The sequence below is a fragment of the Colossoma macropomum genome, unplaced genomic scaffold (assembly GCF_904425465.1).
Source record: "Colossoma macropomum unplaced genomic scaffold, Colossoma_macropomum, whole genome shotgun sequence".
Classification (NCBI taxonomy): domain Eukaryota; kingdom Metazoa; phylum Chordata; class Actinopteri; order Characiformes; family Serrasalmidae; genus Colossoma; species Colossoma macropomum.
Window position 1 is genome coordinate 10,183,737 of NW_023494809.1, and position 20,392 is coordinate 10,204,128.

The 20,392-nt window shown below is 41.2% G+C and overlaps 1 protein-coding gene and 1 long non-coding RNA gene across 3 annotated transcripts in view; both read right to left on the reverse strand.

Annotated features, from left to right (window-relative positions):
- eif3ha (eukaryotic translation initiation factor 3, subunit H, a) overlaps positions 1 to 6,851 on the reverse strand; it is a 70,792-nt gene extending 63,941 nt beyond the window's left edge. The window contains 5 exon segments of the mRNA XM_036557906.1: positions 5,749 to 5,753; positions 6,444 to 6,481; positions 6,483 to 6,540; positions 6,543 to 6,597; positions 6,822 to 6,851. Of these exon segments, the coding sequence (XP_036413799.1) occupies positions 5,749 to 5,753; positions 6,444 to 6,481; positions 6,483 to 6,540; positions 6,543 to 6,597; positions 6,822 to 6,851 (186 nt within the window).
- A 333-nt stretch (positions 6,852 to 7,184) lies between these two features.
- On the reverse strand, positions 7,185 to 18,765 carry LOC118799194. Of its 2 annotated transcripts, none has more exons than XR_005006097.1 (3): positions 18,662 to 18,765; positions 10,231 to 10,352; positions 7,185 to 9,988 (listed from the first exon to the last, which is right to left on the reverse strand). It is a non-coding gene; the product is annotated as an uncharacterized LOC118799194 (long non-coding RNA). The 2 variants fall into 2 exon arrangements; XR_005006098.1 differs by having other exon boundaries at positions 10,231 to 10,365; positions 18,662 to 18,757.
- Positions 18,766 to 20,392: the final 1,627 nt, after the last annotated feature.

Below are 20,392 nucleotides of genomic sequence, written 5' to 3' on the forward strand. Positions count from 1 at the left end.
AATCTCTAATGACCTGTAGGATTTCAAGCGCACTGGCAAGAAAATTCAATAGGATTTACGGCGGCACATCATCGGAATAACAAAGACACACATCACGCGCAAGCATGGACACGTGCGAGCCTTCTGCAGCGGACTCGGGCGGACGCCTGCGAAAAGGGCCGAAAGGGATTTCACATTTGCTCTCCGCTTGTCGCCTGGCGTCGCAATTAAAGCTGCCGGCAACGCTGAGCGAGGCCCTGCTAACCGAATTTCGCTCCAATTCCCCACCCTTCCCCAAGCTCCCCACCCCAAACCTCTCTCTCACACTCTAATGCACTTTAATGCATTCGATTCCCCACTACAGTCAGAGCACCTTCGCAAAATAAGAGGGGTGAATAAAACAATGACACAGACACGCACTGAGGTTAACGCTCAGTACAAAACCTGACTGAGTCAGTTAAGAGAAGGATGCACAAAGGAGATGACTCACAAATGTATTTTTCACAATGCAGTATCAGTCAACAGTTTGACGTACCGACTCCTGGAAGGTCTTTGTTTTCACTAATGTTTACGTTTTAGAACAACGCCGAAAACAACAAAGCTATGAAGGAACATGTACGAGGACAGTTAGTGACCAACAAAAGGTGTTAAATCATGACTCAAATATGTGATGAAAAATGAAGGAAATATGATACAGATTGGCACTTGGCAGAACAAGGATGAAGGAGCTTGAAAAGATCTTCAAATGCAATGATTTGTCTCTACACACACAAAGATCAGAACGGTCCAGGCTGTGGTCACCTCTTTATTCTTTATCAATGTAAAAGCTGGACAATAGCCAAGCGAGATAGGAAAAATATAGATGCCTCTGAACTTCAGTAGTAAACGACCAAATCAGGCCTTGACTCCAACTCAAAGCCTTGATAACCAAACTGAAGCTCTTTAGACATGTTTTGAGAAGAACTGATTCACTGGAAAAGACCATTATGGTTGAAAGAGTTGAAGGTAAAAGAGAAAGAGGATGACCAGCAACAAGATGGATTCAATCAGAGGAATCATAAACCAGCCATTCAGCAGACATTCTGAAGAAACACTATCCATATGGTCGCTAAGAGTCGGAATCAACTTGACGGCAACGGGTAATTAATTATAACCCCTACATTGGGCTCACAAGTGGCACAACTGTCTTTTGCTAAGTTTATATGACGGTAGATGGCAGACCGGATATTTCACTGTTTTCAGTGAAGCAGCGATGGAAAATTCCACCACCAGCAGCAATGGCAGTGTACCATTTTCCCAACTTTTACCATCAACCGCAGAGGTGGAATAAACTGGATGCTGACTTTTTTGGGAGTCATGAATGCCCATGTCTTTTTCTTGAAGTCCAGGTGTATCTGGTACTATAAAACAAAGAATTAAAAGCATCCTCGTTCCTTTTCCTCCACCATAAATAATCAACACTGCTAAAGCTCTCCTCTGATTGTCATCCAGTACCAATGGTGATGCTCTCACCAGGGTAACGTTTCCATGGCTGCATGCTGCCATCAGTCAAGTACTGCTATGAGGCACAGGACAACTTTTCTTTTAGCAACATGTAAGCATAAGTGTGAGCTCTATCTTCGGGAGCAAGTTCGATCCCTAGTAATGCCCAGCCATAACTGCCCTTGCTCTTTCTGGGTGGCTAAGATGGTCCTCTTTTCCTCCCTGATGCCATCTTTGGTCGCATACCGCTATGAATCACAGAATGACATCTCATCTGGGGATTGTGAATTCAATCAGCCATCTGCAGCTGGGAATCCAAGAGATAATAATTGTCCTCACTCTCTCTGGGTTTGCAGGACAGTCCTTCCTCTCCCCCCACCACTCAGCTTAATACTAGCCAATGTGGACATTATTAGCTGACAAAAGAGAATAGGTAGCTAGCACTCTCCTCCAAGCGTGTTAAGTCTAGTGACATAGCGAAACAGGAGTAAATAAGGATCTGGGATGTGGTGTCGCTCCAAGTGTCCCAAAGGAAGCACATGCTAGCCTTTATCCTCCCAGCTTGGTAGTATCATATGATAAGGGTAGACCCAGTAGGTGTAACAGGGAGTGACTAAACTGAAGACAAAACTGGGCAAAAAGCAAGTGACCAGCCATGCTTTTCCCACAGGACTGTTCCCAGTCTATAAAAACAAAAGCGTGTCTAAACCTTTGACTGATTTTCATTACAATTTACAGTGTTATGTCTTGTGTCGCGAGACGTGCAGTGGTTGGAAGCATCAAGATGTCAAAGTGCACGCTTCTTCTAGTCTACATAACATCTCCATCTTCCTTGCCTTTCTTATCCTTCAACAATGGTTCTTTGGTTTAGTGATTGACTCAGACTTTCTTTATGCTAAGACATAAAGTGACTTTGGCAGTTGACTTTAGCACGCAACTACAGACGTCTTCCCGTACAGAGGACAATCTATTGGATCAGTCAAAAACAAAGTTAATAAAGAGTTTTTTTCTTTCAAAAACTTGAATGATCTTTGTCATTTTTTGTTTTGTTTTTGACTGATCCATGCCCATTCGAGATGAGCTAACCTAAAGATCAGAAGCTTCACACCCTGAGGTGATTTCTTGGGAGTTTAGCAGATTGCTTTGTAACCACTCTGTCAGACAGATGAAGGCAAGATCTGGCGCTGCTGGAGCTATTTCATGAGTTGAGACATTTCTCAAGTACTCAAATTTACTCCAGTGTATTCTCAAGTACACCAAACTCAGATTTACTCAACTCTTAAGGACATTTGAGAAACATTCTTTTACTCCTAGAACTGACTCAGAGGGTTTGTTGTCCCATGATACAAAAAGAAAGGAGATTCGAGGCCTTAATTTCCACGGGTGTTCGTACACAAATGTGATAGCCAACAATATTGCATCTATATAACTGTGAGACCTAAGTTGGTTTTCTTGGATGAAAAACTGTAAAGAGAAAAGCTTCTATACTTCCGAGACGTGTTTTAGAAATGCTAATTATGGGGAGCAGTTAAACGAAGCAGCAACCTAAAGTCTTTTTTTCTAAGTTTCTTCCATTTAAGAAAATGCAGTCATATCTACAGGAAATGTATGCTACAGTATACCCGAGTGGGCTCATCATAAGACTTAATTACCACGGTACTACAGTGAGTACATTTGTCCTACATCCTTAAAGCACTGTGATAAAGCTGTTAAACTTGCCTTACTGTTCAGACCTAAACAGCCATGGACAACCAAATGGCAAAGAAAGGTTGAGCAAAGAAACAAATAGGCATCATGTGATGGGATGATGATAAAAGAAACACTGTTCTTCAAAATTCTACCATTGCAAACAATGAACACTAATAGGGGCATGTTTCATTCAGTGTTTGTAAGAAATATTTTTAAATATTATTCATCCAAGGCCTTAGCATAAGTTCCAATAAATACCATAAACAGATACATAGATGTACTTTGTTGACCTCAGGGGGAAAATGTGTGATTTCTCCTCCAGTAAAAATCATTAAGTGGTTCTGGTTTCTGTTAAACATCTCTAATTTTTCAGATTTTTCATAAAATTATGCAAAAGGTTATATTTTTATACATGTAATTTGATGAAAGTTTCTGTTATTTTAATCATGGTGGTGTTTTTTTTATTCAAACTAATCAGCTCGGGCTGTATTGCAGTGATATAGTTAAATAGGTGGTGCGGCATATGGCATCCTGGTGGCACAACTGTCTACAGATTGCCACTAGTTTGAATCCTGGCAATGCTGCAACTGAAAAAGTGTGAAAGTCATTAATTACCGGCACAGTTTCTTTAATATTTTCACCAACACTGTTGTATTAGTTGGGTTCTAGCGTGTGTTTACAGGAGACTGAACCAGAAGGTCTTTACAAGCCCTGGGACATTGCTTCCCACAAAGCTTCGGTTCGTCCCACGTTCAATTCCCGTAAGAGAAGCGTCAGTCGTCACAGCAGAAGGCTTTTGTCTGATCGTCCAGGGGCCTTGATTAATTACAGCTTGAGTAGTGAGGAGAGGGGTACGAAGCAATCTGCTAAAACCTCGGACAGGGCATACTCCGTGGAGGCATCAAGGGCCATTAATAAATCAAGCCATTTAAGTAAAAGATTGGCCCACTGCCAGGGCCACAGTGCCAGCTACCAGCTCCCACGAGCGTGGAAGGTGGAAATGGCTCTTGTGACTCTCGTTTGATTAAGTCATCCCTAAGGTGCACGTGAAGAGTCCGGAGGTTTAGAGGTCAGACGTCGGCCGTGGCCAGGCCAGCATCCCACTGCTGCTCTAGGGTTAGCACTCACTGTTGATTATGTGTCTTTAAATCCCAGTGACCCTCCCAGCAGTATCGACAACACGCCATTCTCTAATGTCAGATTTGAGCCGGGCAATTAAAAGGAGAAAGCCTTCTGCCCTGACTCGCATCTTAACAACTGCATAAAGGAGAGCTGAATTTGAAAACATACAGTATGTTCGACTTACCAGAGGGGAAGGAGGAAATGGAACCACTGGATTTAAGTGATGTAAGATAAGCTTATCTTGGAAACAGGACCCAGACTGTTACCCTGATCTCAAAGAATAGCACATGGTTAATGTCCTCGGTTTGTACAGGGCAGAGGTTCCCGATCCTCAAGCACTGCATATCTTGGAGTTTTCACTGTCTAGCACACTTGATTGAACTAATCAGCTAATTAACAAGTTGAGGTTCAGTGGTTGCACTGGAGCAGGGACAACACTATAATGTGTGTACTCAGGGTGAAGAACCAGTGCAACAGGGTATTCAACACCTGAATAATCCTGAAATCCTCAACTTCCAGCACCTGCCCTTTATACCCAAGTCTTCTTGCAGCTCATGTACCTGGCAGCATTTTCTCCAACCCTGACTGTCTCTGACCCAAGACCCCAATCAATCAGCAAAGCCGAAGATGATCACAGGCATCTTGATTCAAGTTAGGGGTCGGCGACTAGGCTAATGCGTTCACAGAACCTCCTCTGCAAATTGCCCGTTTAGTACATTGGTTCTGCGCGATGCACACTCTAGGACTGGGACAAGCTTTTCTGCAATAAATCTGCTCTCCAACCGCTCCTGGGTCAGCTTGCCAGCATCGTGTTCCCCCCCACCCCCTTTCCCACTCAGCCTGCCGGCTCACCTACCTGGCCTCCATGTTGAGGTGGAAATGCTGAAATGAAAGTGCAACACTGTCACCTTCTGAGAGTGCAAGGGAATAACAGCTGAAGAAGGCTGAGAGCTGAAGGGCAGCAGGCAGGAAGGCATATCTCTTACACCGGGCAGCACACTCACTACAATAAGAACGTCCACTTATTCCCTTCACATCTGCCATCATCCACAGAGGGACAGGGAGGGAGAGGGAGAGGAAGAGCTAAATTATACCCGGGCTGCGTGAGCTTCCTGGGAGCGATGAGCTGTCACAGAAGCAAGATGACTGGCTCAGCAGAAAGCGGTCAGTGTGGAGTTTAAGAGTGATGGACCGCTAAAAAGAGCGCTGGGGCAAGCTGCAGTCTGACCGGCCACAAGTTATGACTACAGAAAGAGTCTAGAATCATTGCTTTAAATCAGTGCTGAAGATGGACCGCAGAGTCCAGGAGCGATGTGAACAAGCTGAGACCAATTTTGTTCACGCACACACAAACTCAAGTTTTTCTGGACACCAATTAAATTTAGGCTGCCATCAAGCAGGCAAGCCTGAAGGTCACCAAGATTTTTTTTGGCACAGAGGGGCAGGGCTGCCTTTGATTCTCTTTGTGCAGTAAACTTGTACTATTCTTCTGCAATCAGACAAACAAAATCATTTTTTTGTTGTATTACACAGAGAAGGAACCAACAAGTATACATTGTTCCAGTGGTAAAAGCAACAAACTGGCTTCAAGTGATAATGCCATGTCTCAGTAAACATACGTCCCTGGGCACCCATCTCCAGCTTGGCCTTTTGCTCTTGCTGCAACTTCTAGACCGCTGCTTGTTAGCGGAGTTGGCCGGCATTCGGTCAACTGAGCTCTAACGAGCAGTCTGAATCAGCAAGGTCGTTTCCCGCAGTCTGAGGGCCAAGGTTGGGGACCGACCTCTTCTGCAGGCCAGAAGCCAGTCTGACAGAAGGCCGGGAACTAATCATGGCAGCCACTGAACAGGACCAGCATGCCATACTAATTACACGGCGATTGTAGACTACAGCCTACAATGAGCAGAGCATTAATTATCTTATAGATAGCACAAAGCCTATTCGCACACTGTATGATGCATTATCTTGTTTCAAATTAGGTTTGCACCGCTATGCTAGAAAATCTCACTTGGAAACGAGACCTTGGATCTCAAGAGACTTACCTGGTTACATAAAGGTTAAAAAGGCAATTAACATTTAGAGATGTAATAGGAAGACTCAGTATGTGAGCTTCATTATGAGGATGTTGTACGTGTGGAGCTGTGGGGATGAAGATGGGTTTTAGCCCCTACCTCCGTCAAAGTCGGCCTCGTCCTCCGTGTGCTGGGGAAGGGAAAGCAGGCGAAATCTCCAGGTGGTTGTCCACCACTAGGCTAAGAAAGACTCCTGCACTATCCCACTGCCCTGGCTCTCCTCATGGTAGTGCTTTATAATCTTTAGCACCACCTGCCAGAAAACAGACACTCAGTATAGTATAGTGTAGTAAGGTTTGTGTGTGAGCATGTGCTATTGTTATGAAAATGTCCACAAAAAATAAAAATAAAATAGGAGGAATAAATAGCAAAAAAAATAAATAAATAAAAAAGAAAAAATAGGTAACCTATTCTGAAATGACCTGACATGGTAAAGTACGTTTTTACAGAGTTACTTGTTCAATTTCTAAAAATTACAAGGGCAAAAATATTTATTTTAGGTAGCATATAGGCAGTTACATATATGTGATAAATATAGGAAATATAAAGCAAAATTTATATCAGAATATTTTCTACTTTGTAGACAATTACAATATTAAGTAATTAAGTACAACAAAACAACAACAACAATAATAATCATAATACATATTTTATAAATACTTCAAATTAATAAAACAAGATTAGGGATGCACCAAAATTTACAGCACCCAAAAAAAAGTTTTAAAAATCCTGGCCGAAGGAAAAAAAATGATTAAACAAGACTACAACAAAATGTCAAAAAGTAACACTGAACAAATCATTTGAACAGTAACAAAAATGAGAAATGGAGATTAAAATTAAATTACATTTTAAACGGTGGGGAAAAACGTTTATGTACATATATTATTTGTCAGCTCACTTAGGTCCTATTGAAAGCAGATTTTGTCAATAATAAAAGGTGTTTTCTTTATTATCTAGTATAAGTAGTGCCTTTAGAACCTTTTTTTTTCAAAAGCATACATAAAACGACAAATTTAAAATTTGCCAGGTGTCTTCAATTTTGGTTTCAGTTTCAACCAGGAACCTTCATTTCAGTGCATCACTGAACAAGATCTCTTCTTAACCAGGGGCTGTTTTATAGAATCTCCCTATATTTTTGTATCAAGTTCAATTTTTACCTGTCAGATCTTTTCACAAATTCATAATTCGGAAGCAAGTCTTATCCTAATTTAGGACTCTTATTAGCATCTCATCTCAAGTTAGGAAATCCTAAACTACTTGATCGAGGTTGATAATCAACTGTTAAGTCTGTTACAAAGCAATCTGCGATACGCGCCCAGCTGAAATAGACAAGTACTCGAAAATAACCTTAAAATGTAAGTTACAGCTACCGTTATGAATGTAAAAAAGGTCAAGACAGAGCATACAGAGTCAATGCAACTTAAAAATATAGCTGCAATGGAATATGGAGCAGTTGTGTTTCTTAACTAAAGGTACTGCTGACATACCCTTGAGGTTACCACCCCAAACTAAAGCATTTAGTACAATTTTTCCTGTGAGTGTACTTGACCCCGCGTTCCGGCAAGGTACAAAAAACATTTTTAGGCAAGCAGAGAGCATTACAGAAACAGACGAAAACGAAAAAGCACAGGGTCAGACAGGTTACACGTTTAGAACAGAAGTTAACAAGAGAGTCAGTGAATATTTTCCCAATTATGCAAGAGACAGAAAGAGAGAGAAAGAGAGACGGAGAAAGTGATTAGAGAACGTAAAAGAGTAAAAGGCAGATCACAGACTTTCGCTTTTGGTAAAGTGGCTGAAGGGCGAGATCACTGTATAAGAACTGCCCTCCATGGTAACAGGTCACACTCACAGCACTCTGGCCGGCGCACGGAAGTCCGAGAGAGCCAGAGGGTTAATGGAAACACAATTACCCTTACTGTCTCATTATGCTGTCCGTGGGAGAGCTGCTTTCTGAATAAAGCTCATAGCTCTACGGCCTTCTCGACATGCAGTCAGGTCTAACAGGGGTGCAGCTCGCTGTGCCCTTAGCCTGATTGAGCCCTGTATTTTTAGATGTAGAACAGTTTGGCATAACGTTACAATTAGGTTTTTGTATGGTTCTGCTGAACCGTGTGTTCGCGATCAACACAAGGTGAAAAATAAACTCTAAAATAGCCTGAGCTTTTGGGAGGACTTGGCCAAAACAGCGGAAAGCAGCTGACATCAATGGTCTAAATTGGTCTCTCTTATGATTCAAGCAGTTGTTCGGCGTTCTAGAAGGACCAATCATACCCATGATTTACTCAGAAAAGTGTACTGTGACTGAGGACTCAGGGTCAACATGTATGACAGATGATTAGGTTTGACTGCTATTTTGAAGTGATATTTGATGATGCATTTATTGCAATCCGGAATAGAAGAATGTTTTGCCGATGCTGGGATGTGTCAGTGTAACACTGGGCAACAGTTGACAAGGTTAACACCAGACCAGATCAAAAATCAGTAGGAAAAAACACAGTACATGGGAGCAGGCAAAACAGTCATAAACAAGCAAGGGTCGAAACCAAGACATCTAACAAACAGGTGAACAAAGACAATAGGGGAGATTCCAAAAGATGACAAAAGAGAAACAAAGCAACTTGGGATAAGCAGTAAACAAGAAAACGGCTCGGTATGCACTGACAGAACAGGGGCAATACTTTGCAAAGTAACAGTGAGACAGACAGGCTTAAATACAGAGTTCTATAGGTGATGACCATCAGTACTCAGGTGACTTGGATCTTCTAGTAGACTGGTGATTGGTTGACAGAGTCACGACATACTGAGGGATCTTGGGAGTTGGAGGTTGTAGTGAGGTGAGAGTCCGACTCAGAACCAGGAAGCGTGAGAGTCAGCATTTTATCCATTTTACCACATTTGTAACTCTACAGAAGCAGGCTTTACATTGTACATAACATATACATAACAAATTTCAGATGTCACCATCAACCCACAAATCCCAGCCAAAATATCGGCGCAGCCCTAATTGTGATGAAATTAATCACAATAATGATGGCATCATATTTCCGTCCTTACTTTCAAACATGTGCATAGTACTTACTATGGGACATACTGTCAGCTCCTCTTAAAGATCAACCATATAACATGAATCATTCACTTTCTATGTGGCTCAAACAGGCCTGTTCCAGCACTAATTGGAAGGAAGGCAAGAAACACCTTGGACAGGTCGCCAGTCCATCACAGGGCAGACACACAGATATACACAGTCACATTTACACCTAGGGACAACTTAGTATCTCCAATTCGCCTGACTGCATGTCTTTGGACTGTGGGAGAAAACCAGAGAACCCGGAAGAAACCCACGCAGACACGGGGAGAACACCACACAGAAAGGACGCTGGTCGCACAGTCAGGAAATCGAACCCAGGCTCTTCTAGCTGTGAAGCGTAAATGTAACGTAAAATTTAAATAAACATCAAGTCACTTTACCGGGAAATACAAATTTACATCACCAATTTTACGTCTATTCATCAAGTATGTTCATCAAGCATGTAGATGGTTTGAGCGTCCCTCCAAAAGTGCTTTGTTGCCATCTCACAGGTGCTGCGTTAAACGCTGCTTGCTGTTTACAGGATGGCGCTCTGTTGTCACACATGCGCAGCCTGAAAAAAAATGAAAGAAATCAGAGTAAGGGCTTACATGCACTGAAAAACACAATTACTGAGCTAACAGTTAGCTCTCTTTTTCTTCATAAGATTTCTAGGCCTTACTCCGATCTAAGAAATTAGAGTATGCTGTTTACTTAAACACTTGAATAATCAGATAACTGCTGAAATCCAACAACGATCGAATTATAATGTGCATGTAAACGCACAAAAGCCAATGTGATGACCATCAAGCACACCTCGGTGGTAGAGGCCCTTCTTCAAACGCCAGTTTTCACTTCAAGTCATCACCATCGTATTCTTAAAAGCACTGCCATAGTTTGGACTTCTTCTTCTTCTTATTGCCATCTCCTCACTCCGCCTGTAGCAAAGAGCTTATCAGATGTCACAAAAGGTTTGTTGAAGCAACATTTTTTGATTCACAGATTTGCCAGCTTTATTTTCAGTTACATAACCAGAATTTATAAGTGGCAAATACCGAACACAAGCCCTGAACCCTCTGACGTTTGGGCACTTGGTAGAACTGATTTGATTCTGTCAGTGCTGTCTAGGAACTGAATTGCAGTACTCAGTCCCAGACACAAACCCTGGGATGAAAGGTTGTTTATGAAGTCGTTTTCTCTCTGTGATCCTGAAACAGGCTTTAAGGTGATAGAGGGAAAGAGCCGAAAGCTTAACTCCCTTGAAGCGCAGTCCTGCCAAGCTTATCATCTCAAATAGAGGTGCCACTCCACGGGTATTCCGAAAAAGCGTTGATCCGCTAAATCATTTATGACGCTAGTCAAACACCTGCTTCCCCAAATGAAATGGAAGGCGAAGCTCCCTACAAATAGGGGCAAACAACACATCTAAAGCCATTGCTGAGCACCACTGGGCAGCAGTCACCTCATGGGTCACCATGCCAGACCAGAGCGTGAGCCTATGACCGATTTATAAAGACATTTACACAGATGTTGGGTAATGCACAAATAAAAAGAACTGAAAATAAAGACCAATTGATTAGAAATGACCAGCCATTTGTATCCCAATCATTCTTTGTTCAATCAGCTTAGGCTGTATTATGGTAGTTCATCTAACCGTTCAAGTCGCTCTGTGCCTGTAGTCGGGTTCACAATTCAAATCCTGCATTTACAGACTATGTTGTCATCTTTTGCATGCATTTGTCAGTGTCAATCTGGATGTTTTCTCTCAATTTAAAAGGCAATAAACTCTCGGTGCAGGAGGTCCTTCATTATTTCATTACAGTCCCAGCAATCTGAGCTCAGCTTTTGCCTCCACTGATGCGTATGACTGGCTCTGGCAAAGTCTTGAAAAACATGGGCATCATTAATTCAGTAACACCTGGATTTGCTACAGTTTCACTGTGCATTTCGGTGTAATGAATCTGACTGGATGCTTGCACCCAACCAACAGCAGGAGGCAACAAGACCTACCTCCACAGCTCTTCAATCACTGAATTTCCTGAGAAGAAACTGATCTGTAAGCAAACCTAGCAAATTCCATGGAAGGGTCGTATACATTTGCATTCAGTTAAATTCTTTTTAACTTACTTGAAAAAGTCCTCACTTAACACATCAGAACGTTTGATTCCATCAGAGAACTTGTAGAGAGGAGAATTACCACTCTGTTATGTCTTCCAGGTTTCTCAAACGCTAGAGGGCGCTCTGGAGCGAGTCCAAAATGATTGGGTTAAGATGGAGCATTTGAACAAAATCATAGTTTTTAATTTTTACCCGATTTTTCTCCCCAATTTAGTCGTCTCCAATTCCACCCGCTAGTTAGGACTCCCCCAATCACACGATGCCATCAACGCTAGGAGGGTGAAGGCTAACACAGGCTTCCTCCGAGACCTGTGAAGCCAACCACCGCTTCTTTTCGAACTGCCGCTCACGCAACGTCACTGGACAGCCGAACGCGCTCGGAGGAAAGCGCCAACCGCCAGATCTGTTACGTCAGCTAACAGACGCCTGCGCTGACTAGCATCGCGCTGAGTGATGGGGGGAGAAGGAGGGGCCATCCCACCCACCCAGAGAGAGCGAGGCCAATTGTGCTCTCTTGGACTCCCGGCTACGGACGGCTGTAGCATCACCAGGGATCGAACTCGCGATCTCCTGATGACAGGGCCAACGCTTAGACGGTTGTGCCACTCGGGAGCCCCTTAAACATTTTTAATGTAAAAGAATACATTAATATCCTGAACACTGGATAGCATAAAACATAACACTGCTGTTATATTTTTAAACGCTTTTAAACTCAATTGATATGAGTTTAAAATGGCGCCTCATGTACATTCATGACATCAGTGAGCGCAAACAGCTAATGAGCTGCTCGGCTCGCCAACCAATAAGCACCCAGTAGCAGTAATCCCAGCGTCCTACTTCCCAAAACCCATTTGTTGTAGAAAAAGAAGGAAACAAACAGGTAAGTTTTCTTTGCTTTATTAGTGACATACATCCCTCTACTTTCTAAAATTAAAGGAAAGTTCAGGGCAAGTAATTAGAAACTATTTTAACTTTTCGTTTAGCTGTTGAGCTCCATTTACCCCCAATTCACTGAGGACTCGCTCGTAGGTGACCTCTGTTGTTTAGCAGCCCTGTTTTTGATATAACGGGGGAAATAAGAAAGGGGCCAGGCTCCTCATAAACCGAATCTGATTCCATTCTCTCCACCTCAAATGTTTGTCTTCTTGTCTGAGCAGAATTAAAGTCCCAGGAAGCACAGAGTGAAATATAAAAATGTTTGTACGAGACAAATAGTCTTCTGTTAAAGATACAGCAAAGCTTCAATGAAAAATATAAGATATAAATATGATAAAACATGGCTTAAAAAGTGCAGATCAGAGCTATCTAAGGACTGTGTGGGCGTGGCAGCTTTTATGTGACGGTAACTGGACAAAAAAAATTCATGGACGAACAGACGTGCAGAAAGATGAGCCAGCAAAGGAACAACAAAAGCAACACATGAATGAAGGAACAGATGAACTTCAGGTTAGCTTTAGCTCGCTAAGTTTCTCTGACTCTGAAACTGTTTTGTGTGGGCGGGGCAAGAGACGTCAGCCTTGTGATTGGTCAGGGAAATGCTTACGGATGATTAGGACCACCCAGTTTACATTGAGAGGAGAGAAATATATCAGTCGTTTATTGGTTATTAAGGGGTTAACATGATACATGTTCACTGTTTCCCTGCAAGAACAAGATTAACCTAATTAGAAAGAAAACACAGATTTAGGTTCTCTGGGTCTTGAAGTGAATGCCAGGGGGGCAAACAGAGGCCACAAAATGGTTGCCAATGGATTAAAGCAGGTTACCAAGCAACTGAACAACTGTTAATGTCAAGCCCTGGATCACACACTTGGCCTCAAACCCGATCAGGTTGTTAAGTAACTGCAAACGGACGTATGTGGTTTGACATACTAGTAGACAGTAGTAGCTACTAGTCACTACAGCAGATGATACTAGCATCATGAAGCCTGTTTGCACTTCTGTCCATTTTTGGTGCAGGTTTCTTTAACCTGCTAGCCATATTAGCTTCACATCTCCAGATGTGACTAAAGAGGCAAACTAAACACCAAAATCTGATCTGGCCAAGTCACAAGATCACAAGACTAAAGATGGCACAGATGTTTGTAGTGTTGCAAAATGCAAAGCGAAATAAAGTTAAGCATTTTATAAAATCAGTCACCCCTTGATAATGTCACAAGTCTTAAAAAAGATGGTTCTTTAAGGGTTCTTTAGTAAAGGCAATGGTTCTACTTATGGTGAAATGGTTCAACACATTTATGGAGATTGTGTTGTATATCTCTGTTGTCGAAAGAAAACCTCGTATCTCCATTTTCGATGTTTTTTTCAGTTTTTGACATAAGTCAAAAGTATCTTGTTCCCCTTTACATTGTATGCAAATTTCATGTTGAATGGACTAAAATAAATGACCCAAAATGATCTGGAAAAAACGTCTGGTTCCATTGACTTACATTAAAAGTAAAGTAGGTTTTTTCCTTCTCCTGTAAAGTTAGTATTTTTGAGATATGATGTTTTCTTCCAACAACAGCAATATGGTTCTATATAGAAGCTTTTCGAAAATGGTTCTATATAGCACCAAAAAGGTTCTTCTACCCTTACGGTGTCAATCTTTTAACAATTGAAGAAGGTTTTTTTGGTGCTATACTGAACCCTTCTCAAACATCTTATAATCTCCATCAATCTGAAGAGACATTTTACAATGCAAAGAATCATTTAAGCTCGAAATGGTTCTATATAGCATTCCTGGTTCTAAATAGAACCATTGAAGAACCAGTGTTTGAGTAATGTGAGCTCTGCATATAAAGCTTATTAGTTTTCAAAGAAAACACAGTTGATCATGTCAGCCAATATGTAAGGTTTCAGGATCTGTATCAGAAAAATTTACATGGCTTCTTAGATTTTTGCCATACCCCCCAATCCTCCAGACTCATAATCACACCACCATCGACTGAACAGGTAGGTGAACTCCAGCTCGTCATCCAACCCCACCATTCTTACCCCATAATAGCTGGGCGACAGCATCTGAATGTTTACCACAGCATCTGTTCCAGCAGCCAGGCTTCAGCTCCACTCCGTCCAGCTCCTACCACCTGAGTCCTGACAACAGAGTGCACTACCTCATTGGAAACACAACCCAAGAGAGTCCGAAAGCACAGCTAACGGACCCACCAAACGAAGCACCCCCTGGCTGTATTTCTAAAAGGAATTTTTTTCCTAGCAATCATCTCTACAAAGCAGCATGGCCTAAAAACATTTGTGGCCCACATTACAAGCATGGCTCAGCAAAGGAGTGATGCAACGTAAAGAAACTACTGTACTCCAAAGGAGCGCAGGTGAATTATTTATTTATCACATTCCGCACAGACTCACTTTCATTCTACTGTACTCTTCTAGTCCTCTAGTTATCAAAGACAGCAAGCAAATAAAGAAGAAGTAATTACAGGTATGTGTACACAGCCTTTCAGAGCGTCAGAAATGCCAAAGCTAGTCTGCCAGCTGAAGAAATCTGTTGATGCTTTTTGAAAACTATTCCAGGCTTTAATAAAAGGCCTACGCAAATGCAGCCGACAAGGCTGTAGACTGGGATGAAGCGCGCTCAGGAAGCTGATGGAAGTGCCCCATTAGACATCTTGAGTGTTTGAAAATGCAGTAACCAGTCTCTGCTGTCAAATCTGCAAGAGTGGCCATGAACTTTGAGGCAAGCCTGCCCCCTGCTGGCAATGGGAGAAATTTCTTCTATTCAGCAATGCATGCAGCAGCAAAGCTTTTCACTGAGCTGACAACATTAAAGTCAGCTTGAAATCAAAACTGACCTTTTTTCATGTTAATATGTTTATTTTCTTTGTCAGATTCAGCTTGATTTACATGAAATAATTTAAAAGATGGAATGTGTGGTTTCCCATTTTGATTAGCGTGCACCAGCGGGCAGGGAAAATAATATGCATAATGATATCAGAATCATACTGGTATCAGCAGAAAACAAAAAGAACTGTTGTTCAGTTAATATCTGATAACTGTGGGTCTACATGAGTCAGACAATAATCAGATTTCTGCTTTGCAACCTACTAATAAATGCAGCTGGAGCCTATCCCAGTGGTCACTAGGCGAAAGGCAGGAAACACTCTGGACAGGTCGCCAGTCTGTCGCAGACATATACAATCACACACACATTAACAGCTAGGGGCAATTTAGCATGTCCAACTGGCTTGACTGTATGTCTTTGGACTATGGGAGGAAACTCACACAGACACGGCGAGAACATGCAACTCCACACAGACAAAATCCCGGTCGCCCGGCCAGGGAATCGAACCTGTGAGACGACAGGGCTACCAACTGCGCCACCGTGCCACCCAACTTGGAGTCACTTTAATGGCAAGTATAAACACACATCATCTAGAAGATGAAGAGTATTGAAACACTCCATTTAGTCAGGTACGTAGCTGGTTTCAGCATCACTCCAATGGAGAACACGCATGATCAGCATGTTATTTACACGACCCCTTAAATATCAAATAACTGCAGAAATCTGATAATGATCATATTATTGATGAGCATGTAAATGCACTCTTTGTCGACATTTTACAAATGTTACTGTACAGGCCTCAGCAGATACATACATGAAAAATATCGGCCCACAGTTCCCATAAATATGAACCTAGTGCTGAACAATGAATCTTTCATATTAAAATAAAAATGCAAAGTGGAATCGCTTTTAATTATGTTCCACATTATTTAATGTTGTCTAACTATTTAATTTAAGTGGACCTGTCAGTCCGGCAGACTACATTCAGTATTCAAGCCTTAAGTCCAAAAAAAATGGATGTGCTGGATCATGAGACCTAAATTTGGCCTGGACTTTAATTTATAGACAAATAATTGCATTTAAATTTGAATCACCATACAGCTCTACATTAACCAATAAGAGCATGTTTTACCTCCCCTCCACCCAACCCCATCTTATCATAGCTCAGAGATCCTTCACAGACACCATGTTTCACCACATACAACCATCAGCTATTACATTAAAACCACCTCCTTGTTTTTACATTATTGTCCATATAGGTGCACTTTGTAGTTCTACAGTTACAGACTGTAGTCCATCTGTTTCTCTGCATACTTTGTTAGCCCCCTTTTACCCTGTTCTTCAATGGTCAGGACCCCCACAGGACCACCACAGAGAAGGTACTATTTAGGTGGTGGATCATTCTCAGCACTGCAGTAACACTGACGTGGTGGTGGTGTGTTAGTGTGTGTTGCGCTGGTCCGAGTGGATCAGACACAGCAGTGCTGCTGGAGTTTTTAAACACCTCAGTGTCACTGCTGGACTGAGAATATCCAGCATACAGTGTCCTGTTACCAGTGATGAGGGACTAGAGGGTGACCAACAAAAACTGTGCAGCAACAGATGAGATACCGTCTCTGAATTTACATCTACAATAGTGTGTGGGTGAGTCTAATAGAGTGGACAGTGAGTGGACACTGTTCACTACAAAGTGGACTACACATGGACTACAGTCTGTAACTGTAGAACTACAAAGTGGTCCTATGTGGTAAATGGAGCTGATCCATCCAACCATCCATCCATCCATCCATCCATCATCTAAACCGCTCATCCTTCTGGGTAAGTGGAGCTGATAAAATGCACAATAAGTGTAGAAACAAAGTAGGTGTACCTAATAAAGTGACCATTGAGTAAGTTTATAAAAATAAATTTTAAACCAATAAATAGTGCAATTTTCTTGTGTTAGTAATTTTAACTATTGATTCTTGTCACTAAATTCACATTTCTGGTAACAAAACCTACTAAATTAAATGTTTTAAGATTTTTTTTAAATTACAAATGACTGAACAACAAGGGTTAATGCAGTGAGGTGAGAAACAGGGTTGGACGCAGATTATATTACCCATTAAGATGATAATATTATGCAGTAAAAAACATATCAAGTATACAACATACTGCAGATGGGAGAGATGAAAAATTGTTTTAACCAAAATGTTTTCATTTAAATATGTGTTTCAAGCCATTTTCATTTAAAATAATTTAAGATTTAAAATGGGCTGCAACATTTGGCTAAATAAACAGCACTCAGGAGTGGTTAGTTGTTGCATGCCAACTACTAATAACCAAACTGTTTCCATAAATGTATTAAAGTATATTCTTTTTTCTGACAATAATTTTGAACGGTCAAGCTTTACTCATGCAGCCAAATCAACTGAGAATAGAATGAGTAAGAATACTGACTTGCCTGATGGTCATTCTCCAGAAAACAACATAATGATGTAAATTCCTGTAAATATCATAAACAGAATTTTCCATTTTTTACAGGTTTGGGTAACAGCATGTATAAAATGGGACACAGGTTAAAATGACTTTTGAATTAAATAAATGAATGGGGGTAAAAATCATTTTGACATTAAATTGCTTGGAAATGAAGCAAATAACATTGGGCCTCATTCACCAACCGTCGAAGAAATTTCTTCATAAAATCCAGTTACTTTTACAAGATTCTGAAATTAAATAAAAACAGAATCTACACTCAAGAGCACAAAGGAGTGAACATTTCTACAGTTTAAAAACACACCATGAACCTGGTGTAGACTTTTTTAAGGATCTTTCTCAAAAACAAATTTAAGAAATAACTTATTATTGATGAATATTGGTGAATGAGGCCCAATGTTATTATGATGTTACTGGACAATACCTATATTTCATAGAGAAGTGGGTGGGAAAGCCCAAAATCACCATTTTAAAAGGGGGATACATACATTTTACTTGTTTGGTGATCATTTAAATGCCAATTTTCATGTTTGTTTTAAAGTACAGGTCCCTCACTTTTCACAGAAATAAAAAAGAACCCGACAACAGTCATTTTACTGCTTTTAAGAAGACAGTGGTACAGAAACTGGACTCTATTCATGGAAAGTGCTCCTATAGGCTGAGTGGAGCTGAAGTGGACAGTGAGTGTGGAGGAGAGGTTTAATGTTATGGCTGGTGGGAGTGTTGGGTCCCTGAAAATGCGGCTTCCGGTCTGTAAACATCAGTGCACTCCTCACTCAGGCTGAGCTCAGCAGCTCCTCTCAGAACAGCCCAGCTTTACGGGTTTAAACGGGCGCCTCTGAGGTTTTAATCTGTACTGACTCAGACACTCACCAGCCCCTCTGTCTGGACCCGTCTGAGCCGCGAATCCAGAGAAACTGAAGCTGTGGTTTTTGTTGACTCTATACGAGCTGCCATAGTGGAAGCGGGCGCGCGGCTGTATCCGGTGTTCTTATGAAGCTACTTCCGGTTTGAGTTGAAGACATTGGCTGCGGCTCAAACGCCTGGTTCCCTAAAAAGTGGACTATTTTTGGGATTCTTACATTTTCTAGAGCGTCTAACATAGAAAAAATCAGGCAGGCAAGAAGCGGGGGGCTAAGAGGGCCTCAGCTTCCCAGATATCAAACTGCAACTGCTAAAAACAACAATACAGAAAACTTTAATAATTCGAATGTAGCAAAGACTTGTGTGTGCTTGTTTACTGAGCTCTGCTAAAGCCTGAGTAGACTGATAAATCAATGTGATGATCAGTTATTAATCTCAGTGTTACTGAGCTCTGCTAAAGCCTGAGTAGACTGATAAATCAGTGTGATGATCAGTTATTAATCTCAGTGTTACTGAGCTCTGCTAAAGCCTGAGTAGACTGATAAATCAGTGTGATGATCAGTTATTAATCTCAGTGTTACTGAGCTCTGCTAAAGCCTGAGTAGACTGATAAATCACTGTGATCAGTTATTAATCTGTTACTGAGCTCTGCTAAAGCCTGAGTAGACTGATAAATCAATGTGATGATCAGTTATTAATTTCAGTGTTACTGAGCTCTGCTAAAGCCTGAGTAGACTGATAAATCAATGTGATGATCAGTTATTAATTTCAGTGTTACTGAGCTCTTTGAAAGAAATGATCAAACTGAACACTTTTTAGTGGTGGACAAGTTTTGCGAGTGATAAACTTAGCATCAGTGTTGTACTGGATTCAAAGAACTGTGTGAATTAAATTTTAGAAGTATTTCCCATGCATCTTACAAAGATGTATTATAAATGTATTCTAAATACATTACTTTTTATGTATTGTAACAGAATATATTACTCAGTACCGATAGGGCAGTGTACTCAGCCATGACTACTTTTTCCTAGGTATTTTGCAATACTTGTGGATTTTTCTGCATAGGGCACAGGGAGCAAGTGAAAGAGTGAACCTTTCAAATACCCTATGGCACCCTGGACCTACGGCCCAGATTACAACTGGACAGCAAATGTAGCTCAAGGGAACTTTGTCCCTTTAACGATTTCTTCAAAGTGTCAGCATAATTCAGCAAAATTAACTGTTAAGATGTAAACAAAGCCATTCAGACTGTTTTGATGTGGAATCCTCCGTTCCAGAAGTCTTCACATTAGTGGTGACAGGAACCAGACATCCAAAAAGTTTAATACTTCCAAAAGCTAACTCAAACATTATTACATTAAATGCTTCCAAATATGCTTCCTTTGTTTGTCCTATGCTGCCATTGTTTTACAATAGTTTAAAGATTTTGGTTGAAAGATCATAATTTAAAATCTATTTATGGCAGAGAGATACAGGCAGGGCGTTGTAAGGCAAAATATCATCACATTGGGTGGCAACAGCTTTATCCCATGAATCATAAATCAGATAAAACTTGAGACCCTTAGAAAACATTGTCTTCACGTTTAAAAAAAAAAAAAATGTACATATTTAAGGGCTACTTGATCATCTGATGTTTACACCTGCAGTAGGTTGTCCCTAGTGTTTGAAACATTTCAGGCCCCCAAGCACTGGCACCACTGGCCTGGTCAGCTATCCATTCTTGGTTCTTATCACCACCAC